The sequence below is a fragment of the Artemia sp. Qi Xiang Cuo genome, chromosome 7 (assembly GCF_049724085.1).
Source record: "Artemia sp. Qi Xiang Cuo chromosome 7, ASM4972408v1, whole genome shotgun sequence".
Lineage (NCBI taxonomy): Eukaryota > Metazoa > Arthropoda > Branchiopoda > Anostraca > Artemiidae > Artemia > Artemia sp. Qi Xiang Cuo.
In genome coordinates this window covers 24,578,926-24,606,247 of record NC_142800.1, presented here as the reverse complement: position 1 = coordinate 24,606,247, position 27,322 = coordinate 24,578,926, and the positions used below count along the sequence as shown (strand labels likewise).

The window sequence follows — 27,322 nt, the reverse complement described above, 5'->3', positions numbered from 1 at the left end:
TTTCATTTGTTAAATTTTGTTCTAATGAGCAAAATGTTGTACATCTATTTTCAATTGTACATTTTTGCAACTATTTGCTCTGTTGCAACTAGTCTTACTTGTGTTCTATTGAGGAATCATGGCTGTGCAAGCGCTCTGTGCGTATTAAACACAAAAAGGAGGATGGATCAAAATTCTTTGTAAAGGAGGGAAGACAGGAGGACATGTTCTCCAAAAGGAGGAAGTCTGACTCTAAGGGTAAAGAGGAAGTCCTCCTTTCTCCAAAAGGAGGAAGTCTGACTCTAAGGGTAAAGATTGGGTGCAAGTTAATCTGCATTGTTTCACTATGAAGTAAGTGGAGACCTAATCTTCACTTAAAATATAGCTTATTTTGGAATTACAGATGAATATTTTTACTAGCAATCCGTTGCTTGCCCGTTTACAAACGTTCTTAATGATAAAAAATGTGCAGTAATGTTAGAAGTATCTTTTCTCTCCATCCCTTCTTTTTGTCACGTTTTGTCGGATGAGCTGAAATAAAAATATGATTCATTGAAAGCAAATACAAATTAGCCAAACAAGAAACATACCACATTAGCAAGCAGATCTTGTGTATATAGAGGGTTCTTTGCAATGTACTCCAGATGTTGTTCGAATGTACCGTGATCAGGGTTTTGGTAATAATGTTTAGCAAGTTTATTTATACCCAGGTAAACTTTACCACATGTAAGACAACGGTAATTAGTACAAAGTTTTCGCTTCTTCTTGACAGGTATATCTAAAAGAGAAAGCTTGTTTAAATGATAGAAAGTGCAGTCATAATGAAGATCTTAAATACGTAGAGATTATACCACGTCGTCACGTGTACACTTCGTATATCACACTAGAATCACACAAGTCTTATCCAGGAGGCAATAATAATAGATTCCAAGTAGGCTTTTTATGCTAATTCCAAATATATAAAATCCATGAAGTTTATTATTACCGATCAAAAGTTACGAGCCTGAGAAATTTTGGCCAGATTTTCGAAAGGGGGTTGGAAACCCCCCCCCCCCAAAAAAAATCAAGCAAATCTGAATGAAAATCACATAATCAGATTCAGTATATCAGAGAAGCCTACTATAGAGATTTCAAGCTCCAATCTACAAAAATGTGAAATTTCGTATTTTTGCCAGGAAAAAGATAACAGATGATTCCGGGCATGATTTGCAAAAAGGTCAGAAATAAAAAAAGGACATTTTTTTTTCAACTAAAAGAAAAGAGCAACATTAAAACTTAAGACAACTAGGAATTATTCCACAGATGAGGTGGGTTGCCCCTTTCTCAACTTTCACTCTAGACATGGAAATACTCTTATTAACATGGAACGTTCTCGTTGCAACCAGAAAATACAGAGTGTCCGATAAACCAACGTCAAATACAGTACGTCCGATGGACGACCGAAACTCGGTGCTATTGATTTCACTATCAAACTTTGAGTCATGATTGGCCTTATTAAGACATTACATGTAGCTATTTGTAGAGGCGTCATGTATGATGAGAAGGGGCACCCTCCAAGTCCTAAATTTACGTCTTCAGCTAGTCGGTAAGAAATCGAGAGCGTAAAACACCTCGATTAGACTGCACTCTTTCAAATTCCGCAATCGATTTACGGTTGTGGTCATAGTTCCCAACTTTAGGGGGGGGGGGGGGGGCCGTCCCAAAAAATCAGTTAGCAAGCAGGGCTCCACACCCTAAATTCTCAAAAGGTTCTGCAGCACTGCTAAATGTTTAACTGAGAATAGTTAAATGTTCAAAATCAATTTGAGTTAAAGTTATGAGACACATTAAAGAAGGGAAAATAAAAAACGAAGTGACTGAGAGAGAGGGGGAGAGAATTTAAATTGAATAGACAGATTAATAAAGAACATGTTTTATTTTTATCTTAAAATATTGAGATACTGAGCTTCTAAACTTCCTTTGTAATATATAACCACGTATTTACCTGATTCGACACAGCCTTGTCGACAGAATAGGTAGTGCTCGACTAAGAAAGACGAATCGAATGCCTGGTTTTCGCAAGTATTTCAAAGAGGTCATGACCTCACCATTTTAACCAGTTTGATAGAACTTCTTAGCATAAAATGATGAATTTAATATATAGATTTATTCATATAAATAATCATGGTCATTTACTTTATCCTAATCTAACGGTTATCTGCTTCTCATATTGCAATATGTTTAGGAAAATAAAAGAAATATTACCATGTTTTTTTTCTGGAGAGATAGGGCCTGGTTTGCCAAACAACTTGAACCTGACCCAAACACCTGCATATAAGGACTATTTGCATTTCTAATAGCTTTTTCCAGCTTAATGGTTAGGGAGGGGGGGGGGTCATAAATCTGCAATAAGAGGAGAGCCATTGTGATCACCAAAGTCCATGATATTTCACAAACCAGAATCATGAGGCGAGGGTGGGGTAACTTGCCACCACCTGGTGTACATCTCGGAACGTCACGTGTGTGGCAAAGTTCCATCACGCTTGGCCCAGTCCCCAAAATACTTAGCAAACTCCACATAACACTTGGCACAGTTCTGCCACGCTTGCCACACTTGGTAATTTAAACAATTACCAGCAATGATTCTTTTTTTAATTTTCTCCTTTGTTAGTTTTATGTACTTGATCAATATGGCTTTCAAACGATTCATTTATCTTGCAGTTGGATTTCAGATCGAATTTCTACTATTTTTGGTTTAGTTTGTTTTTTGCCACCCATACAAACATCGTAAAAAACCTATTATCTTTTTTAAGCCATTATCCATTGTAAAAAGCTATTTAGGCCCGATCTTCTACAGAGACTCGATTTCCTACGGAGATTAATACTTCACTGGTCGTTTTGACTAGTCGAAGTTTTCCGGGCTTCATAGGGGATTAGGAGTTGGAACCATCTAGATCAGAACATAAGAAAATATTAGTGATTTTTGTTCGCTTAGAGTATAATTAAAGAAATCCTTTTGTAGTAAATATGAATTTTAGATGTTTTTTTTTGGGGGGGGGGGGAGGAGGAAGTTAAATGCATACATTAAAAATCATGGCCTCTTTGGGCATGAATAGAATAATACATTTGATGAAAGTTTTTTGTTCTAAGGTCTGTGGTGCCTGATTAGGTAGTGTGTTGTGAACTGGTTCTTTTTTCTTTTTTTTCATGATATAGGCTAGTGTATTTTTACCAACCCCTCTGAAAGTTTTTTGCTTCTTGGGATGGGCGTTAAATTCTAATTGTTGCTTGTTTGCTATAATAAATTTTCCCTCCCTCTATCTATATGTCATTTAATTAGAACAGTTAAATTTTTCACCTGGCAAAGCTTCAGTTGTTTGGTTACATGGATTGATTCCTTCTTCAGAGCATTCCCCATCTGAACTTTCATCTTCATTGCCTTCTTTGTCCAGTTTGCTAAATCTCTTTAGCCCTTTGACAACATGTCGAGGAGGCTTAGATAGGCGACCATAACGGGTTCGTTTGATTTTAAGCATGTCTGTAGTCTAGAAAATAGAAAGAAAAACAAAACTTGCAAACTACAAAAAGGGATTCCGACCTTTGTCCACCAATTTTGTTGCAGCATACTTTGTCAGAGTTTCATACTTGGGGGCTTAAAATAAACTTTCAAAATAAAAGCCAAATACTAAAGACAATTAATAATACACGGAGCAGAAACAAATCCTGTTTCAAGAAGTTCAACCACAATGTTGCATCTCTTGAGAGAAAGGTGGTATTACCATAACCTAATATTAAATTGGCATAGTAAACTTAAGAATATTTGGTCAGTACTGCAAAACAAGCACGTAGTTCTCAAAGTACCCTCCACTACCCGTCTTACCAATCCCCCAAAATTGGTATTCAAGAATTTTGAAGCTTGCTGATGAAAATCTGAGGGTAATGCCGGAATTTAGTAGTCCGAAAACATAATACATATTTTTCACAATTGTTGGGCACGTCATAACTCATTTTAATCAGCTTCATGGAAGGATTTTTAATGTAAGCAAAAGGAGGGCACAGAAATGGAGACTTTGTGACCATGACTCCTCCCACATTCCAACCCCAAACTTCGCAGATACAGATGTTATACCTCTTTTGACTCATAGTCGTTCAGGAATTATTAAGAAGACAATCCAAAATAATTAAACGTTAATCATTAAACATAATAAAGATTGCTGTACCACAGCCTCTAATGAAAATGCATAAAATGCATATTTCATAAATGGTGTCTTATTCCAATAAAGACTATAATAAAATGCTGAATCCAAATAAAAATCTTTTTTCATATGATTCGAGGGCCGAAAGTAGTTTGGGCTCACACTTCCTTCCCACATCCAAGTTTCCATAGGTAGATATATTGGAACTCTTTCCGCTAGAGGGGAGTAGTAATATACTATTCATGCTTAAAGCACACATGACCCTCTCTGACAGAAGGCAAAGAAGTGGGTTCGGGGAATGATGGAGGGATGGGGTGGTTTGTGGAAGAGTGATATCCAGGAACACTTAAAATTAGAAATGTGCAAGGATTGAGGTAACTTTATCTAAAGAAAAATCAGTCACGCAAGGTTTTTTTTAAGTGAGGCTATTGGGTCCTAGCCCCACAACCTTCCATCAAAAAAAAAAAAAAATGTTTTGACTATTTTTCGATACAATTTGTCTTTACCAAATGAAAATCAGTATTTTTCTTAAATGCTTATAATTCTATAGGAATATTTTTGAAAAAAATTCCCAACTGCTTCAATATCATTTAAAATGTTAACCCTTAGGAGGTAAACATTTTACACGAGGTCCATAAAAGACATTTGCAGACACAAATTTTGCTCAAAGTGAAGAGGGAGCTTTGGACTTAACAATGAAGCTTCATATTTTTTAACCAGCTATATTTGGTTTATATTATTTCAATTATTTATATTTATTGCCTCTTTTTACATTCACTAAATGATTGTATTCTGTTTATTGTAAACAAACACCTATTTAGCTATACTTTTTGAACCTTACTTTGTATAACTGTTAAGAGTATGTAGCACCTAGCCAATCACGTGAGGTCACTCATTGGGTAGCTGAAGACAGTATACACCAGGGTATTTTATAATCAGAGTGACTTGGTTTTCAAAGGAAGTAAACCCAGTTTTGGGGGCTCGAGTTGAAAATTTCACAGTTTCGTTTTTTTAGGAAGGTGGGGGAGGGGGGGGGGTAAGGGGACTTTAATTTGGTATTTAGCTGAACAGGGAAAACATTTCTTCTCTACACCTTAAAAGGGATTATACAGTAAGTTTGTTCTTGTAATACCTATTGTCCAACAGGTTGTTTGGCTAGTTAAACAAATAAAATATTAAATACCTTTTCATCCAGATCTTTGTTTTCATCGTCTACTGGCACTGGGGACAACTTCACTCGCCGTCCTTTCTTTTTTATTGAAGCACTTTCAGGATAAACAATCCTAGAATAAAGAAACAACTGATTAATCTATGTGCAACCATAGAATAACTGCGCAAATGAGGAAACTCAAAACAAACTTTTATTGCAAATAATACAATACCCATCACTCCCTATTTGAGACTTGAATCATGTTGGGTAGAAAAAAATAAATATATTTTGCTCATCTGTCTGAGATGAAGCACGTTAAAGAATGTAAGTTTTTTTAGGACCATATAAAGATGTGCATAATTGTTCAACATTTGAGGGGGATAGTCAGAATACGGAGTGGATCTTTGGTTGGGGGGGGGGGATGTAGACTAATTTCAAGAGAAGGGGAGAGTTCCCACGTCCCATGTGAAGATATGATCAATCAACGCCTGAAAATGACTGAATGAATGAATGAGTTTTATTGCCCAGTTTAAAGATACAGAATCACAAGTGGAGTAATACAAATGAAAAAACATCTGCAAAAATGTGGAATTTTGTATTTTTTGCCAGAAAAAAGATCACACATGTGTGTTTTTTTTCTCTTCTTCCCAGGGATGATCATATCGATCCAGTAGTCCTAGAATATCGTGAAAGGGCTCATTCGAACGGAAATTAAAAGTTTTAGTGCCCTTTTTAAGTGACCAAAAAATTGGAGGGCAACTTGGCCCCCTCCCACGCTCTTTTCTTCCCCGAAGTCACCCAATAAAAATTTTGAGATAGCCATTTTGTTCAGCATAGTCGAAAATCTAATTAATATGTCTTTGAGGATGACTTAATCCCCCACAGTTCATGGGGGAAGGGAAGGGCTGCAAGTTATAAACTTTGCCCATTGTTTACATATAGCATTGGTTATTGGGAAGTATACAGGCGTTTTTAGGAGGAATTTTTTCTGGTGGGAGTCGGGGTCAGAGTAGGGGTTATGGAGGAGGATCTTTCCATGGAGGAGGATCTTTCCATGGAGAATATTTCCTTGGGGGAAGGGACATTTTTCCCCCAGGGCCAAATTTCCCAGCATTATTTAAAAAATGATCAGAAATTAAACAAAAAAAAAAAAGCTTTTTCAACTGAAAGTAAGGAGCAACATTAAAACTTAAAACGAACAGAAATTATTACGTATATGAGAGGGTTCCTAGTCAATACCTCGCTCTTTACGCTAAAGTTTTTTTTTGTACTTTCAAAAGAGCCATCTATTCTAATTAACCAGCCTTTGTGATTCAGGGGTTTGTGATTCCAACAAAGTTCGAACTTTAGCGTAAAGAGAGAGGTATTGACTAGGGAGCGAACTTCCTAATATACGTAATAAAAAAATATAGAAATTCGTCACGTAAGTTAATTCGTAAGTTATGTCAGAACAAAATTTTGAGAAAGCCAATTAGCCAAAAAAAGAAAAATTAATATGCGAATTTCGTTTTAATTATTCATGTACGGTGAGCCAAAATCAAAGCTGCATTGATTCAAAAACGTTCAGAAATAACTAAAAAAACAAGTTCGTTTATCTGAAAGTAAGAAGCGACATTCAAGCTTAAAACGAACAGAAATTATTCCGTATATGAAATGGGCTGTCCCCTCCTCAACGCCTCGCTCTTTACGCTAAAGTTTGACTCTGTCTCACAACTTTATTTTTTAAAACAATATAAAACTTTAGCGTAAACAACAAAACATTGAGGAGGTGACAGCCCCTTTCATATACGGAATAATTTCTGTTCGTTTTAAGTTTTAATGTTGCTCCTTACTTTCAGTTAAAAAAAACTTGTTTTTTTTTAGTTAATGATTGATAAGAACAGGGAAAATGTCAGTTCTACCACCCTACATAACTGCTTCAAAAAATGTGGGTTTGCTAAGGAAACAGAAAACACTGCACTGTCACTAGTGTCATGAGATTTAATGGAATTCATCCTTCTAGACACAGAGTGGGGAATTGTACCAAACTGTGGTGAGTTTACTTATGAGGATTTTTTCACATGGATGATTAAATCACTGTCCATAGTGCTTTAACCGATGCCATATAGTTGACTTTTCAAGATGCTGACAACAAGGATAAAGAAGAAGAGCCACCTAATCACATCACACTAAGCAAGGCAAGATTATCCCTCAATGTCTTACATCATATACTCTCAGAACAGGAACAAGAGATAATTTCTTTATAGCTCTCATCACCATTGAAAATGAACTGGAAACTGAGAGATGACATGTAAAAAAAAATCATATACTATTTTACAAAATATTTTCTTTCAACCATATGATTTTTAACATACTCCATGTACATATATGATTAAAAGGTTAAATATAAGAGTTTTTATGTATGTTTGTACATGTACGCATTATGTATTTTCAATTAAGAACTTGTTTATTTGAAATTGTTCCTTGTTCCTTCTTGATTATTTGAACTCTTGTTATTTTGAATATGTTGGTAATTTGAACTTTTCCTCTGGTCCCTTGAGCTTCAAATTATCGAGAGTCGACTGTATCAGAAATAATAGTGATCTAAGCAAAGGTGTACACAGGTCCAACTTTTGAGGAAAAGGAGTAATATATCACTAAAGAAAATTTGATAGCTTGATAACTATACCCTCTTAGTAAAGGCATGACCAAAAGCATAGCTTCACACAGGTTTGACCATTAGAGGGATGGATTAGGTAGGGAATGATCAAAAAAATTCTTTTGGGGGGAAAGAGTAAATGCTTCAGCCATTATGTTTGATGGAAAATAGCTTCAGATCAATCAGAGGGGGATTTTTCCAACCTCTTTGTCCGGGTATGATAATAAAAATATTTAAGGTTCAATCCTATAAAAATATATAACCTGGGATGATGCATCTCAGTTCCTTTTTAATTATATATCAAAGCTTTAGTGAAGTTTAATGCTGTAACTCAGGAAATTCTACCTGCTACAAGACTAGTCAGAAAGATCCTAACCCTTCCAAAAGATTAAAAAAAAAACTGGTGAAAAGCACACATTTTCTGCATCTTCCTCACTTTCCAGGGAAAATATTCTGATCCATCCTCCCTGAGGACTTAACAAGCATGCCTCTATGGGTGATATTATCCTTTATAATGTTAAACAAAAAGCAATTTTGCAAACAAATTGTATTTACTAGGACACCTGACAGGCCTGAAAAGTAGAACATATGTTTACATAAAATCCAAACGAAATATACATACTTGCATACAATTTTTGTGTTAGTCTTCTTATCAAAAACAATATTTTCTGTATTTTTCAACAAGTCTTTCCGATTTTGCTGTCTTAAAATGGCTGCCACTTGCTGTATCTGTTCTTGAGATAGAGGTTGAAGACTATGAAATTTTGCACCTTTTTGAATCAACTGAATGGGATTTTCACTTGAACCTAATGGTTTAGGAATCTCACTTTCAGCAGACAAAATATTGCCAAATCTTTTCTTTTGGATATCGGCAAGTTGCGATCCATCACTAAAACTGGAAAGGAAAGTGGGTTGCTCTTTTACACCACTGGCTTCTCTGCTTAGAGAAAATGGCCCTTTCTGAGCAGAGACTTGCTCACTTTGTGCAGCAGTGCTACTGGATGTTTGGATTTTAGTATTGTAGCTTATTGTAAACCTATTCTCAACTGTATTCAGTTCATCCTTTTTAAGGTTTGGCAATGCATTTCCTTTTGGCTTTACTGTTATAATAACAGGTTCTGATGAATGTCTATCACTAAATTGATTCTTGTCTTTTGTTTTACTATTATAGGCTTGTTTTTGAACAACTGTATGTGGTTTTTGTATAGAAGAGCTTAATTCATCAGAACTTAGTGGCTTTTCAATATCTGTCAAGTCAAATGTCACAGGAATAGTTGTATGCACAATATCTTGAATGGGTGACTCGCCTGGAATGTTATCAGCACCTTTACTATAGATAATCTTTGCTTTAGCTGGGAGACCTTCAATAACACCAAAAAATTCATCAGTCAAATCAAAACCCTGTGGATTTTCACATGTATTTTGGATGAAAGTGAGATCATGATTTTGGTCATCAGTAGAGATGAGATCTGTATTCAAGTCTAAGCCAGTAATATCATCGGTAATGAAGTAGCTAATGCCATTTATCATAACAACTTGGTTCTTCAAGTGTTCCATTTCTTTTTGAAACTCTTACTGAAAAATAGAAAAATAGCTTAATGAATTATGAGTAGAGAGTACATAATGAATTAGGCTATGACACCAGAAAATGAAATTCAATATAGAATCTTATCAGTGGATCTGTAATTTGTCGGATAACAAGGTACTCTTTTGTAAAATAACCTTGACTTCAGAGGGTCTTAGGCAGTTCTCTTAAATCCAACAAATTTGGTATTTCAACACTGCCCAGCAAAATGTTTGTCAGATTGCCAAGGGTCCACTGTATTTCAAAGAGTAAAGTCAATATCCACAGTAGGCCAATTTTAAATCTGATTAATAAGAATGAAAAAAGTGGTTATTCTAGACATTTTTTTTATTCCTGCATTTCAATTAATAAAGTTGAGAGTTTTGATAAAAGTTTCGTCATACACAGCACAATTGCATTGCCTAAGTAAAGGACAAAGTTGGAAAATGTATTATTTATTTATTCTTTTTTTTTACCAAGACACTTTGCATGGAAGGAGTTGATGTAGAAATTTCGGAAAGGACTCACTCAATTGGAAATTGAAAGTTCTAGGGCCCTTTTCAATGGTCAGAAATGATTAGAAGTCAACAAGAAAGTTAACCATCTTGTGCACCATGGTTAAAAGGTCCAATAACTATGTCTTTAGAGATGACAACCCTTTCACAGCCCTTGGGGCAAGGACTGTAAGAAATATAATTCACACACAGTTCACATTTAGCATTTGCTATTTTTGAAGGGGGGCATGTTTGGCCTTTTGTGTCAAAATAGGCCAAGGGCATTCAGGTAAAGCTCTCAGGGAATGTTGAACTAAATTAAAACACGCTACGTGCATCTGCAGTGTCAAAAAGGCATATTTCAGGAGTGACTTAAGAGTACTAACTTGGAACTTTCAGGGGATGATCAATTTATCAAAAGGCAATATGTGCACACTACTACTACTACTCCTACCATTAATTAATATTTTTACTAAGAGTGCTACAAAGGCAGAGGATATTACGGAAAAATTTCTGGAAATTTTGACGGAGAAGCTGATCTAAATAAAAACATGCTATATGCATACCAGTTGTCAAAAAGCACATCAGCAATATCTTAGGAACAGCTTAGCATACTAAGTTGAACCTTCCAGGGCATGATGAGGAGGGTGTCCAACTGACCAAAATGCAATATGTGCATACTACTGCTGCTAGTACTACTGTTACTATTACTACTGCTAAGGCTATAAAGGAGAACACTTTCAGAGAATATTGAGGGGGAAGTTTAACTAATTGAGGGGGATGTTGAACAAATGAAAGGCAATATTAGAATGTTACTAGTTCTACTTGTGCTAAAGTTAAGAATATTAAGGTGGAAATTCCAGGGAATTTTAAGAGGAAGTTTAACTAAATTGAAGCCCACTATGTGCATTCAGGTTGCCAAAAATATGTATCAGCAATGTCCCAAAAACTGTTTAAGGCATTACATTAAAACTTTCAGTGTGTGTAGAGGGGGATAAAAAAAAAAAGAATAAAAAAAAGGTGCCATATACATACTGCTAATAATGCTACTACAACTACAACTATTGCTACTAGTAAAGCTTTCAAGGAATACGGACCCAAATCAAAACGCACTATGAGAATGTTGATTGTCAAAAGAGTAAATCAGCAATATCTCAGGAACAGATTAGAGTGTTAAGTTAAAACTTTCAGGGTAAATAAGGCAAATTTTGAAATATCCAAAAGGTACTATGTATAAACTACTATTACTACTACTACTAGCACTACAGTTACTGCAACCAGTTAGTAGAACCGCCACCAATGACAGACACGCATTCATGGAGAAAATTTTTGGCAGCATGCTGGAGTGTCCCTACTGCCATTGGCACAGTGGCATGTTGCTGGTCATCATTATTTAGCCTTATGTTTTATAGTGATTTGTTGATATTGGTGTTCCAAGTAAGCTAGCATTCTAAGTAATTTTGTAGAAGCCTATCAATATTGATTTCTGATAAGAAAATGGGAATAAGAGCTCACAGACAGAGCAGCCAGTGACATATTTAAGGGGACAGGGGCCTGGGTCCCCAAGAAATTTCTCAATATTTTCTTAAGAAGCTTATTCTCTCACTTGCAGCAGTCCTCATGATTTTTTACATCATAGTTTGATAATTTATTTGAATTGGCTCACAGCAATAAAAACTTTTCCCTTTACAGATCCTATTTTGCTTTTATACATGTTTTAAGATTATTCACTTTAAGATCTATGCCATGAGCTGTAATTTGTCATTCCCTTGGTCATTCCATCCTTGTGCTCTAGTTTCAAGCATATTTCATTGCATTTTTTTTTGGGGGGGGGGGGGGAGGGGTGGATTAAGGATTATCTGTTTCCACCATTCAAGTGACTCAGTATGCCACAAAGCAGCAAAATACATGGAGTCTAAAGTATTAGATAAGATAAGACCAAAACTTATTGCCACCAAAACTGCAATAAGTCACCATCAATAAATAAATGAAATCAAAACAAACAATAATTAGAATAATTATCCAATTGAAACTCAAAGCAAGCAGAAATTAAGACAACAGACACCCTGCCCCTCCCACACCTTCTTAAGATCAGAAAATAATTTGCATTTTACTGAAGACAAAATAAATTTGAAATGTTTTTTTTTCTTCTTTTAACTTTAATACATCCAAAATTATCAAGACTTTCAGAAATGAATATCAATATATATACATATATATATATATATATATATATATATATATATATATATATATATATATATATATATATATATATATATATATATATATATATATATATATATATATATATATATATATATATATATATATATATATATATATATATATATTAAAATGTCAATCCAAATTCCTTTTTTAGTAATCTTGGTTATTATGATGATGTTTTCTCTCTTTTTTCAACACTATGAGAAATAAAAACACAGCTCAAAATAAGTATTTTTTTTCAGAGAAGTGCAAATAATGTTCTGGTCTCTAGAAGGCATAGGGTGTCAGCCCAACTCCCCTTAGTTTCTGCTTGACTTGAGTTTGACTCAGTTATTTACAGTAATTTCTGTTCATTTTGGGTTTCATTTATTTATTGATGGTGATTTATGGTAGTTTTATGCTGGACAAATTATTTGATTTTATTTCTGGGCATTTTTGGTTTAATGTAGCTCTTTAGTTTACTTTGAAAAAACTTCTTTGACAGAAAAAGTTTTTAAAGATTTATTCTTAAAATGGCTATTGCAAGCACAACTTGCCAAACTCTTTTCAATACCAAAAAATATAAATCAGTATCAAAATAAGGAGTATATAATTGGAATCTTGATAAAAATAATACAAGTCAATTAATAAATGACAACTGTATGTATAAATATATAATAAATGACAACTAGATATTTATATTGTAGAAAAAATCCAAAAGCTTTTAAGTTTCTATAATACAAAAATCCTGTTTTGTTTCTCCAAAGTGACCGCTGTTGGAAGTGGTGTCCCCCAGGGCACAGTCGTAGATACGACTCTTCAATATATACATAAATGACGTGCCGAAAATCCTAAACAACAAATTAAGCCTATATGCTGATGACTCAAAACTTATTAGTCGTGCAGACACAGCGGAGAATATTAAGTTGATCCAACTGGACCTCAATACATTCACTCACTGGACTAATATTTGGAGGCTTGAATTCAATGCATCAAAATGCAAGACTCTCCACCTTGGGAAGAAAAACCCACACACTCACTACCATATGGATTGTAGGGATGGGTCCCGAAATGCCATTTCCAGCAGCCACACGGAGAGAGATCTTGGTGTCCTGGTAGACGACAAATTGAAATTTCATATCATGCACAAGCAACTATTGTGAAGGCTAATCAGACTCTTGGCTTAATCAATAGAACGTTCACTAGCAGATCTCCAACTGTTATGACCAAGCTATACAAGAGTCTAGTTTGACCAAGGCTAGAGTTTGGAATGTGTATCACATGCCCAAGCAATAAGACAGACCAAGCAGCTCTAGAATCGGTCCAGAGGAGGGCAACAAAATGTATTAGAGACCTCTATGATGTCCCTTATCCATCCCGTCCCCGTAAGCTTAGAATACCACCTCTAACATATAATTACAAACGAGGCGATGTGATAACAGCATACAAGCTTCTAAATGCTGAGGATACCATTCCTGGCCTTTTCCAACCGGACAATTCAAATAGAACTCGTGGTCATTCTCCAAAATTTTTCCGGAAACAAGCCAACACCAGACTAAGGAACAAGTTATTCTCAAATAAAGTTGCCAGCTTGTGGAACTCCCTTAGTGAAAAAACAGTAACCTCTACCACCATGGATGCGTTCAAGTCATCAGTGGATAGGGAGTGGCTCAACAAACCGTGGTGCACCATTTGGGATGCCACAGATGATGATTAACTATCATCACTGAAGCTGGCAGACACAGGATTTGTCCAATCACTAGCAAGTGCGATTCAAGGTAATTTGAAATTTTGGTTACTATGGGCTTTAGTTTACCCTTTACTAGGTTGCAACTTTTGGTACAGTTATGATTATAATGTAAAACAAATGCTTTTGGACCAAAAATTTGGAATTGTGGATTTCAACAAATATATAATGTTGTCCACACATATAACAAATCCACACACAGTGGGGGAGGGAGGGGTGCTCTTCCACTGACCAAATATGATACCCCTGCTCTTCCATAAAAAAGAAAGTTATGATGCATTTTTGGTATTTCTGACCCTTTGACATGTCTCTTCTTAGCTAGGCATCCAGTAAGTGTACTGTATACCCATATCTGCAAGAGTTTATCTTCAAAAATTTCTTAGAGTCTCAAAAGCAATCATGTTCAGAACTTTATCTTGCATTTCAGACCCTTTTACACTTGCTCATTCAGAGCAAACATTAACAAACAAATCATACTACACTCAATAGTAAAGAGCAATGCTCCTCCTTTAGTCCCATATACCCTTGTTTTTCTGATCACATCTTCAAAAGTAAATGGTTGTAAAATATTAAGGGAGGCCTTATTCAATTTAAATTTTTAGCTCTTTTAAGTACCAAAACTGATTGGAATAAAACCTGCTTCCCTTTTAAATGCCAAATATGCTCTCAGACCTTAATCTTAGCATTGGATAAACATTTCATGATATCTATTCCTATAAAAAAGTTTGGAAGCTTCCAAAAATAGACATTTAGGGGCAACCTTATTCATACAGCCCTAGGAACCAGGACCCCAAATGACACAAACAGAAAACTAAAGTTCACAAACATGGATGTCTCTCTATTTATATACAATTACTTAGGGGTTATACAGGGGATATTCCTAAATGGTTACTTGTTAACCATTAGGACTGAAGTCTGTCTGTTCAAAGTCAAAATATTTTTAGTGTAGGTCTATTTCATGAGTGGTCTTTTTTTTTTTTTTTTAACAAAGCTGGTATTTCAGATTTTCTGAGCTGGCTGATTAAAAACTTGAGGCTAATATTGCAGTAGTTACATCCAAAATCAAAACACAGCAAGTATATATTCCATAGCTTTGGTTTATGTTAAACTTAATTAGAAGCATGTATTTTCAATATATGGATTTACAAGTTGAAAAGTGAAACCATTTCTTTTTTTAATGATCATGTGTACTAACCTAAGAAATTATTCTTTTAATTTTTTCAGGCTGCTAAAGGATTTTCCTGAGTTGCTGTATTGGCTTTATGTTTTCAGTAAAACACTTGTTTTTTCAGAATTCTAAAAATATAGGAAAATATCAAGAGCCAGTTTGTTTGAAATAGTCTTTCAAAAATATGTTATATAAACTGCACAGCAGTAATTTTGTTTTTTATAGTTTCAACCTTGATCTTTACTAGACAAACATTGGGTTTGTCTAAAAGTGTGTGATTACCTTGAATATTTTAACCATACATGATAGCCTATTGAATATTGTCACATAAACAATTTAAAATCTACTGCACAAGAGTGCAGTCTTATACCTTTGCTTATTCCTGGTTTGTAAGGTTTTAAAGATTTTTCATTTGTCTTAAAGTTAGGAAAAACCTTGATATAAAATTAGCCTATGGACCATACTGAAACAATAGGAATCAAATTGGCCTATGGACCATACTGAAACAATAGGAATCAAATTTTCAAAAAACACATTAAAAGTTACATTTCCATGATAAAATAAAACCAAAATTAAACTAGTTTTTTTGTCAAAACTGAGATAGCCTATGTGCAACTTGTCATCTATGTAATCATCCAAATCAAGAAATAAAGGTTTCTCAATTGCCTTTTGAGTGAGCCTGACTGAAGACCTAAACCCAAATAATGGTAGGATAGATATAGTTGCTTGGCAATACCCTTTGAGAGCAGACTATAAACCCTTGATTTAAACATAAAAGTTGCATTCACACAGCTCAACTGATTTCCAAAACAGCAAGAAGCCCTTACTAGATCTTTAACAAAGAATCCTGTATCAACACTGTTAAATTTTGTGTTGTTCATATTATTGACTTACAAATAAAGTAAACATACCACTTGATGCCTTTTTTATGCTCTTTCCAAATGTAATAATCATTTTTGTAGGAAATGAATTTTACCCCCACCCCTTTATACACCAATTCAGGGTATATATTGGCACCTTAGGGGGGGGGGGGGAAAACTTTATTTCACATGTAAATGGGAGACAAGTTTAAGCTTTCCCCCACCCCTCTAATGTGCAAATATCTACTCTGAATTGGTATATAGGCCTATAGGGGTGGGGGTAAAATTCATTTCTGACAAAAATGATTATTATGTGTGGAAAGACCATTCAAAAAAGACATTGAGTGGTATGTTTACTTTATTCATAAGTCAATAATACGAAAAAAAAAATTTACCCACTATCCTTTAGGTTAAGGTATTCGGGGGGGGGGGAGGATGAGTGAGGCTGGGATGCAACTTTCATGGTAGCCGAGCACTTAATATCTGGCCTAGGCTAATAATGCTATTTAGCCTAGATTTTTGTACAGCTGCTGTTCCACTAAGCATAAGTAACAGTTAATTAGCTCACACGTAGCCTGCAGGGTCTATAATTTAAAGAAAGGTTTATGTTGACTGCTAATTATTTTTTTTCTATATGATCAAGTTGTGAAAGATTGCAGGAATGAATTAGGTCCAGCGTTGTCAACCCTTTTTACATTAACTGAATAAAATACCTAGCAAATTGAATGAGCCCTTTTTGAAGTTTCTACGACAACGCTTTTAATAAAAACCTTGTACGCCCCTAGGGAATAAAGTACAACCCTTGCCATGAGGACTTTGTGGGGAGAATGTCCTCCTCAAAGACATAATTTCCAGATCTTTCAACTACGTTGAACAAAATGGCTATCTCAAAATTTTGATTGGATGTTTTTGGTGAAATGGTGGGCGTGGAAGGGGTGTTAGTTGCCTTTCCAATCTCCAATCGAATAAGCCCTTTTCCAAGTTTCAACGACAACTCTTTTGATACTCAGTGCCCTGGTGTAAAACCAAGAAACAAAAAAAAAAAACAATAATAAATTGTGATAACATCGTTCTTTATTTAGGCAGCGCTATCACGCTGCTTATGATCTGCTGAACTAAAAAAAAATAGCTTTTTCAAAAATAGCTGGTATTTCTGTTTCAGAGACTTTTTATAGCCTTAGCAAAGATATCTTTTGGCTTTTCTTCAGGGATGGTTCTCATTTCTCTTTCCGTGCTTTCTTCTTTTTCTGAAGCTTTAAATACTTTTAGGAAATCTGTCTGCATTTTTTCAAGAATAGCTTGTTTTTCTTTTTCAGCTTCGAATTTTTTTTCAGCTTTAGCAGGTCTTTCGAGAGGTCCATACAAGCAAAATTGGCTTTTTACCTCTCATCTGGCTACTCTTTTCACTACTTTGAGAAATAAGATTGTTTTTCTTTCTCAGTTAAATTTCCTTTTCAAATCCTTATTAACGGATTTGACTGTACTCTTCCTACCAGAGGAAGAAATGGGATCTTCTTTCTTCTCATTTGAAGTCTTTTTTACTGGAATCTCTTTTTCTTTACTAGTCTTAACATTAATAGCTGGTTTGGGTTCACTTCTCGTAATTGAAAGAGAGTTAAGCTCTTCTATGTCTTTTTCTATTATATTCAATATAGTCACAAAATGGCAACAGAGATTCTTATACGTTTTCCCATATTGGTCTTTTCTTAATATGTTTGCAAAGACATAAAAGTCATATGGTTGTGTAATTTCAAAAACAAAAAATACAATTCATTTTTTCTATTATATTCAATATATTCACAAAAACGGCAACACAGATTTTTATACGTATTCCCATATTGGCGTTTATTCTTCGTATGTTTGCAGAGACAGAAAAGTCATATGGTTGAGTAATTTCAACTACTAAAAATGCAATTCACTTTCTAATTTGTTTAATTCTGCTAAAAGAGGAAATGAAATAATATCTACTTCCCGTGTGTTTTGTATTTAGGACACAGGGAGAGGGACAAATTAAAAGCGTTTTTTAGAGTGAATTAATTGAGAAGAGCCTGTATCATATATCATAAGAACTAACAAACAACTTGGCCTGGTGCACGAGGGAATGGAATAACATTACGGATATTTCCATACCTGTTACAAATTGAATTAGCCTGTCAAACCCTAGCTGAAACCCACTATGCGGAAGGGTAACAAAGCGTCTAGTATCCTTATACCAACCTAATTTTTCGATTTTATTTTATTTTCTTCTGATTTGTTAATACCACTAGTTATTCCTCTATTTGTGATCCGCCAATATTTTCTCCTACGCGAGGAAAAAGTATATCCATAGCGGCCACCGTTTCACCATCATCATTCAAGCGCATATAAAGTACTTTTAAATCTTTAGGATAATTGGTTACTGTTAGTGGCCGTTTGAATGATACTGAGTCAGATACTTTTCATGCTCTGATCTAAGGCATCTGGAAGGTCAATTTTCTTATTTGACTTAGCCTCCTTTAGAACTCCTATCGCTTCTTCATAGGTAATACGGGCAAAGGGTGTTTTAATACAGATTTTAACTGCTCTAGTAGAGACAGATAGCCTCTTTGGATTTTCATTTTCAAGGACTTGAGTCAAACGTGCGTGTTTTGCAGGACAGTTTTCAATTACCTTTTTCAAAAGAAATTTTAACAAATCTTCTGTAAGCGTAATAATGTCCTGCAGATTGTAAAAGGTCACTTCTAGCTCAATCATACAGAATTCGGCTAAGTGTCTGTTCGTATGAGACTTTTCAGCCCTAAAAATAGAGCCGAAAATGTATACTGCTCCTAGTCCCATACAAGCAGCTTCCGTATTAAGCTGTCCAGAAACCATTAAATGGGAAGACTCATTGAAAGGTCTTAACTAAAACCTAATCTACTGTCTGGATTCTTAGGTAATTGATGCAACGTTGTTACAAGAAACATTTCCCTTGCTCCTTCTGCATCCACCGCAGTAATAATTGGGGTTTGCAAATAATAAAAACCTCGCTTATGAAAAAAATTGTGAGTCGGATAGCCCAAGACATGCCTAATACGAAACACAGCACGAGACATATCTGTTTGCATGCGAAGATGGCTAATTGTGCGTAAATATTCTAGGCTTTGATCTTAAAAGGTTTTGGCTGGATTGGATAGTTTTCCACTTCACTTAGTGGGGCCAGACGATCGCAACCCAGTTCTATCGATCGTTTTTTGCCCTTAGACTTGACCAATTCTCCACCTACCGCTACACTAGTGCCTGTGTGCAATTGATTCGGGGTCTGTTCTTCTAATTCCCTTTTTTCACCACCATCTGCAGACTTTGCTGGCACGAACCATTTGAAACAGAAATGCAAGCTATTTTTGAAAAAGCAATTTTTTTAGACCTAGCAGATCATAGGCAGCGCGATAGCGCTGCCTAAGTAAAGAACGATGCTGGCACAATTTTTTTTTTGGTTTCTTGGTTTTAGACCAGGGCACTGCGTATCGGAAGAGTTGTTGTAGAAACATAGAAAAGGGCTTATTCGATTGGAGATTGGAAAGGCAACTAACACCCCTTCCATGCCCACCATTCCACCAAACACATCCAATCAAAATTTTGAGATAGCCATTTTCTTCAACGTAGTTGAAAGATCTAGAAATTATGTCTTTGAGGAGGATATTCCCTACAAAAAGTCCTCATGGCAAGGGTTTTACTTTATTCCCTGGGGGCGTATAAGATTTTTATTGAAAGCCTTGTCGTAGAAACTTCAAAAAGGGCTCATTCAATTTGCTACGTATTTTTTTTCACTTAAGGGCTAGGCACACGTAGCTGATTTCGGGACCTGATCTCAGCATCAGTGGACAAACGATAGCGGTAAGAAAAATTTGGTTGAAAGAAAAATTTATTGCGCAAAATTTTCAAAACAAAAAATCATGGACACAAATAGTCAGGACTTGAGGAAAACGGCTCAGCGTGGTATAATTTTTTTGATTTGCGGGTTTGATATTTTTGATTTAGTTTGGGGATAAGTGGTGTGTTTGTCTGGGATGCAGGTGAATTGGGATCCACATCACTCCCCTGGAGTGATGGTGAGGCCAAACGCAGTTGGTCTGAATAATGAAAAAGGGCAGGCCCCCATGTACACAACAGTTATTCCACAAGTAATGCCTATGTCTCAAGCTATACAGGGTCAGGTTATACAACAGACAACAGGATTTAATCAGGCAAGACAATCACCACATGTCACTACTCTAGCCCCCCACAATAGTCACTACAGTCAGCATCAAATTTATATTTCACCACACTCTCAAAATATATTCATTGCTACAGTCCCTACATCAAATTCATTTGAGTTTTGAATTCAATAGATGAAAATTACCCCACCTCTTCCCTCTGATGAAGCCATGAACTTAGGTAGGCCTAGTGCAAACCCTAAAGAAGTGGAGGGTATCATAAACTTTCCTAATCTAGGACTATCTCATGACTTAGGAAAACGAGCCAAAAGAGCTATATTCCCAACCCTCCTTGAGGAAAACAATAGAGTTGCCAAAAGTCGCTATACAGCCCCTCCTAAGTCCAGCCTAAAAAGAAGGGAATCCAGATTTTAGATAGATTTGACAATAGGGTCATCTTGTCTAGCAATGATGAAACAAAAACCTTGCTTATGGAAAGAGAAACTACCTTAAGCCTAAAAGAAGCCTTGAAACCTGAACATTTTCAATTTGAATTAAGCAAAGACAAAAAGAGAGTCACAATATTTCTTCCCACTAAATCTGCTGTTGCAAAAGCATTAACAATTAATAAAGTAGGTGAAACAGAAGTCCAGGCAGAGGAATTTAAACCTAGATGTCAAGGAGTTATTAGAGGAATACCCAAAGAAATCACTGAAGAGGAGATTAAAAGTGATCTTGAATCTGAGGCTAATGCTTCAGTGAAATCTATAAAAAGATAGAAAGGTTTAATAGAGAAATAAAACAATTAGAAGATAACCTATTAGTTTGCACCACCATTGAAAACAATCTTTTACCCTCAGCTTTCTGGCTATATGGAAGAAAAAGAGCAGTTCAAGAATACCAAAGGCCTATTATCCAGTGATTCAAGTGTAAAAAATATGGGCATTTGCAGGCACAATGCAGGGCACCAAAACCAGTTTGTCTCAGGTGTGCAGGTCCCCACCCGTCAAAAGATTGTAAACTAAAAAATGTAACAGAAAAAGAAGAAAAATTTCAAAAATATAGCCGTGTAAATTGCAGGGGTAACCATTCTTCAACTTCTGGCTTATGTAGGGTCAGAGATCATAATAAAAACAGTTTAAGATTATCACAAGGAAAAAATATCGGCTTTAATATGGCTTCCATAGTATATAGATCCTATGCTGATGCATTAAATAAGAAACAGGCCTTAGAAATCAATGAACAAAACAGACTCCAAAAAGAAATTCTAACAAAACTAGTGATTTTTGTTTCAAGTGCAGCTGAAGGGGTTGACTTGAGAGACTTACTAGAAAGGGTCCAGAAGTTATGCTCTCATATGAAAACACTATTCAATGAGAAACTAGAATCAAGGGAAATTTTAAAGCTAATCAACATGGCCCCTTAAATGAAAGTTTTATCATTCAATATCCAATCAATCAAAAGAGTCAAAAAAGACTTAACTGAGAGCTTTGCAAGGAATAAAGAAATTGACATTATCTGCCTACAAGAGACATGGCTAACAAGCAGAGACATATGTATAATGAAAGATTTCTATGTAATCAGAAAGGACCGAGATGAAGGTAGAAGAGGTGGATTGATTACAGCCATCAAAAAGTCAGTGTACCATCAGGTGTTGGAAGTGTTGAATCAGAAGATGGAAGTTTTGTTGTGTAGAGTTTATAGATATAGAAAACCAGCACTGATATTAGCTAATGTGTATAACCCAGATGGAAACAATACAGATTTGGAAACTGTGTTTGACTTAGTAAAAAATGCCATAAAACCAACAGAAGAATTTTTAATAGTAGGTGATTTTGATGCTCACTCTGATATTTGGTTTGGTTGTGGAAATAAAAATTGTATTGGAAGTGTATTGGAGAAGATCCTGGAAGGGCAAGATGGAGTAATTCTATTAAGACCATATGGGTTACTCACTAGGGCAAATACACAAAGGGGTTCATATTCTACAATTGATTTAGCCCTGACATCTGGTAGAATGGCAAATAAGACAGCTGTCATATCAGAAATTAACAGTAACCTCATCAGTGACCACTTACCTGTTATTGTGGATATTAAAGGCAGAATTGAAAGCCCAAAAATTGATAACCAGGCAAGGTTCATATTCAAAAAAGCTAATTGGAAAGAGTACAGAACAAGTCTGGAATCTATTGAACTGGAGAATGAATTGAATCCTTTTGAGGATTCAGTTCTTGAACATAGAGGATAAAATCTGTAAATTCCAACAACTCCTGCTAGAGACAGCAGAAAAAATTATCCCACAGAGCAAACTAAGGAAGAATAGCCACAGAGAACCTATTTGGTGGAATACTGAATGTGAAAATACCAAGAAAGCAATGAATAGGGCAGCAAACAACTATAATAAAATTCTATCTACAGATAATTACATTAAGCTAAAGCAAGTTTGCAAGAGCCACAAGTGATGCTCGAAGTGATTCGTGGACAAAGTTTGTAGAGTTTAAATTTTAGAGATTCATATGGAAAAGTATATAAATTTATAAAAAGAATGGGTAGTAAAAATAACCCTCCAAATCCAAACACACCAGTGCAATTTAATGGAGAGCTAATAATTGATGACAGGAAAAAAGCTGAAGCAAGAGTTAGGCACCTAAGACAGACCATTGGCAAAGAGGATCCATTTATAAAGACAGTCCTACATTCTAAAGTATTTGCTAAAGCCAGAAAACTAGCTGAGGAGGAAAATAATGAACCATATAACTTGCCTTTCACAGGTGTAGAACTAGAAGCTGTGTTAAATAAATTACCAGAAACAGCCCCAGAACCTGATAGAATCCACCCAACATTATTGAAAAATCTTCCAACTAGATGGAGACAGGAATTATTAAAAATTATTAACATGTTATGGGAAAAGGGAAGATTTCCAGACTGCTGGAAAAAAGGCATAGCCATAATGGTACCAAACCCTGGCAAAAACAACTTAGTGGAAAACCACCGATTTATATCATTACTCCCAGTTGTAGGAAAGATCTATGAAAGACTGGTCAAAAAAAGGTTGGTTTACACAGTGGAAAAAACACAAATTCTTTAGGACATTCAAAATGGATTCCGGCAAGGTAGAAGCACAACTGACAGCCTTTAAAGTATTTTGAGAGATTGACTTTATGCATTAAATAACAGGAAAGTCATGATCCTTATATTTCTAGATGTTAAAGGTGCATTTGATAACATTGTGCACCGACAAATATTAAATGGACTTATAAAAGCAAACATCCATGGCACACTGAGGAAGTTTTCAATAGACTATATGTCTGGCAGAGAAGTTGCTGTACTTGTTAGAAAGTCAATATCAGAAAACAAGGTTCAAATTAAAAGAGGAGTTCCACAGGGAAGCGTCCTTGGCCCAGATTATTATAACATAAGTGAACATGACATTCCTGTTAAAGATGATGCATGTAATGGTTGCATTTTTTCTGACGACAACAAGACTTGGACTATCCAGGATACCTTAGAGGAAGCTGAAAAAGAAGCTCAACAAATACTTCTCCAAATAGAAACATGGGCAAGTACCCTAGATATAATATTTGAACCATCCAAAGCAAAAGCCATGGTTATAACACAGAGGAGAAATACCAGACCACCTGTTTTGAAATTTTATGGAGAAAATATAGAAATAGTAAAAGAATACAAAGCCCTTGGGACCTTGGGATAATACTGAACAGTAAGATGAGGTTTGCCAAACATATTGAAAATCTGAAACTCTCATGCCTTAAAAAGATAAATCTTATCAAAATGATGGGAGGGGGAATGTATGGAGCTAATCCAGCTGTAATGAGAGAATTTTATGTTAAGTATATACTCCCAAAAATTAAATATGGGGCCACTATATATGGCAGTGCAAATGATGGTCAGCTAAATAAGCTAGAAGTTATACAAAACACAGCTATAAGGATTGCTTTTGGAGCAAAACAGACCACACCAATTCCCTTTTTATTAATTGAATCAGATATAGAAAAACTGTCAACAAGAAGAGATGTTCTATTACTAAAATATATTCAAAAACTATGGACATCAGATAAAAATCACCCAATCAAGAAACATATTGTCAAACGTGGACTATTCCACACCATGGACCCAAATAAACTAAGGAAACATTTAAACTCATTTGAGAAAGCAGAAGCACTGATGAGAGAAGAAGGTTTGAATTTCTCTATTACTAAAATGTTACAATATAAGAAACCTCTAGACACCCCACCATGGCTTTTGATGCAAATGTACCATAGAATGGCTTTTGATGCCTTGTACCATAGAAGAAATACAAAAAAATGAAAGAAATCCATTATCCACAAAAATAGAATTTATGAAACTTATCATGGAAAAATTTCAAAATTTCTGTCTAATATATACTGATGGATCCAAAATAGAAGGAAAAGGAGTGGGAGCTGCAGCTGTTGTTCCTCAGAAGAAATTAGTGGCATCCAGATCTCTAGGACACTACTCAACAGTCTTCGAAGCAGAAATTAAAGCCATAGAGATAGCACTAGCTTTAATCCAAAAGACCACAATAAAGGACAAAGAAAATAGAAAATTTGCTATCTGTAGCGACTCAAAAGCTGCTAATTGAAGTTATCAAGTATTTTGGGCAATAGGTTGCATAGGTTGCATCAAGACTGGGCTGAGTAATTGTAGACAGAGAAAAGCCAAGACAGATAGTCCAAGTAATTGAGAGGCAAATGTTTAAATGGGTGGGGCACGAATTGAAGTTATCAAGTATTTTGGGCAATAGGATGCATAGGTTGCATTAAGACTGGGCTGAGTAATTGTAGACAGAGAAAAGCCAAGACAGATAGTCCAAGTAATTGAGAGGCAAATGTTTATACTTAGCTTACAAAATTACATTTCAAACCAAAACCAAGAAGTCATTAGGTGTTACAACACACTTCTTCAATTGCTCCAAAAAGGATTTGATATTCAGCTAGTATGGACACCAGCACATGTAGGTATACAAGGCAACGAAATGGCTGATATACATGCAAAAATAGCAGCAACACAACCACTGAATTATGTAGAGGGAGATGAATACAAGGAATTGAGATCAATCAGAGGAGGATTGAGACAATGGAGATTCGGAATTTTGAAGGATCTAATGCACAATCAGCTTGTAGCCCAGAAAAAACAAAATCACTTTGATAGTAAAATTTATAGTAAACTGGATAAGAGAAATTGTAGTTTGTTTTTTCATTTTCGATCAGGTCATGTAAGTACTAATGCTAGACTATTTAGGATTGGGAAAAGTGATAGCACTGTTTGTAGAGCTTGTAATTTGCAGAAAGAGACTGTACACCACTATCTAATTGAGTGTTGTTTCTATGAGAGACTTAACATTGAGATTGCCTAGCTTTTCTCTTTGACATAAATTTCGGCCGTTTTCACGATTACGATTTTCAGTCTTATGGTCGGGATAGGGATCAATAATGATGTTATAAGACTGGAAATGATCATGTTGTTTTTGATTTTTGTGAAATTAAGCGGTAGAATGAACGATTTTAGCTAGGATATTATGTTAGTTTGAAAAAAAAAAATTGACCTGTTTTGATTAGGGCTTAACTACTGAAGAGGGTAGACTGAAAAATCATTGATAGCTGTATAATGATTGCAGTGTGTGTTCTTTCTGTATTATAATTTGTTTTGTAAAAAAAAAAAAAAAAAAAAAAAAAAAAAAAAAAAAATTGCAGATGATGGTATTCAAAGTGATATGATAATGTTGTCTCAAATAATTTGAAAAAAAAAAAAAAAAAAATGTTTTTTGTTTGAGATTATCCCATCAAGAAACATAGAAAAGTGTGGAACAAAGAAGATCGTCTCAACAGAAGCTGGTTTCCAGAGGAGACGTTAATAATCAACAACAACAATAGTCAACTGAAGTTTTATTAATAGTTACTTGATTAATCTTAGCTTAGTTCTCAGTTTAATTCTTAAGCTCAGTAGTCGGGTCTTTCACCACAGATACCTCTGGCTGACTATCTGTTTGTATCCCTATTTTTTGGTGATGATCATGATGAAAATCAGCGCTGATTTTGTAAATCTGCCGATTTCCTTTAAAATCGGCGCTAAAATGGCTTCAGTTCCTGAAATCAGCTACGTGTGCCCAGCCCTTTAATGTAAAAAGTGTTGATAACACTGACCACTTTTTTTTCCTCCCATCTTTTACAACTTGATCACATAGAAAAAAATAATTAGCTGTCAATATTAACATTTCTTTAAATTATAGAGCCTGCAGGCTACGTGTGAGCTAATTAACTGTTACTTATGCTTAGTGGAAAAGCAGCTATACAAAAATCTAGGCGAATGTTTTTCTAATAAAGATCAAAGTTGAAACTATAACAAACAAAATTACTGCTGTGCAGTTTATATAACATATTTTTGAAAGACTATTTCAAATAAACTGGCTCTTGATATTTTCCTTTATTTATGGAATTCTGAAAAACTAGTTTTTTACTGAAAATATAAAGCCAATCCAACAACTCAGGAAAATCCTTTAGCAGCCTGCAAAAATTAAAAGAATTTTTTTTAGGTTAGTACACATGTTCATTAAAAAAAAAAAAAAATGGTTACACTTTTCAACTTATAATTCCATATATTGAAAATCCATGCTTCTAATTAAGATTAACATAAACAAAAGCTGTGGAATATCCACTTGATGTGTTTTGATTTTGGATGTAACTACTGCAGTATTGGCTCAAGTTTTTAATCAGCCAGCAATGAAAATCTGAAATACCAGCTTTGGTAAAAAAAAAAAAAACAACAAAAAACAAAGACCACTCATGAAACAGACCTACACTAAAAATAATTTGACTTTGAACAGACAGAGTTCAGTCCTAATGGTTAACAAGTAAAAATTTAGGAATAACCTAAGTAGCCTAACCTAAGTAATTGTATATAAATAGAGAGACATCTATATGTTTGTGAACTTTAGTTTTCTGTTTGTGTCATTTGGGGTCCTGGTTCCTAAGGCTGTATGAATGGGAGGTAAATATATACCAAATCATATTATTGGGTTAGGAATAAAGTGAATACACCATTTGATGCCTTTTTTATGCTGATTATGAATATATTAATCATTTCTATTGGAAATTAATTTCAGCCCCCCCCCTATGTATGCCAATTCAGGGTATATATTTCTACATT

The 27,322-nt window shown here is 35.1% G+C and overlaps 1 protein-coding gene across 2 annotated transcripts in view; it reads right to left on the bottom strand.

Moving 5' to 3' along the window:
• Positions 1 to 26,491, bottom strand: part of LOC148950080 (uncharacterized) — a 46,990-nt gene extending 20,499 nt beyond the window's left edge. The window contains exons 1-5 of one of the 2 annotated variants that reach the window (XM_089092112.1): positions 26,076 to 26,491; positions 8,565 to 9,517; positions 5,338 to 5,437; positions 3,317 to 3,503; positions 570 to 757 (exon numbers count right to left, since the gene is read on the bottom strand). In XM_089092112.1, coding sequence (XP_088948238.1) covers positions 570 to 757; positions 3,317 to 3,503; positions 5,338 to 5,437; positions 8,565 to 9,499 — 1,410 coding nt within the window. In that variant the 5' untranslated portion in view covers positions 9,500 to 9,517; positions 26,076 to 26,491. Of the gene's footprint in view, positions 1 to 569; positions 758 to 3,316; positions 3,504 to 5,337; positions 5,438 to 8,564; positions 9,518 to 16,551; positions 16,643 to 26,075 lie in introns of those variants that run through there. The other variant, XM_089092111.1, reaches the window with a different exon arrangement.
• Between the last annotated feature and the right edge of the window lie 831 nt (positions 26,492 to 27,322).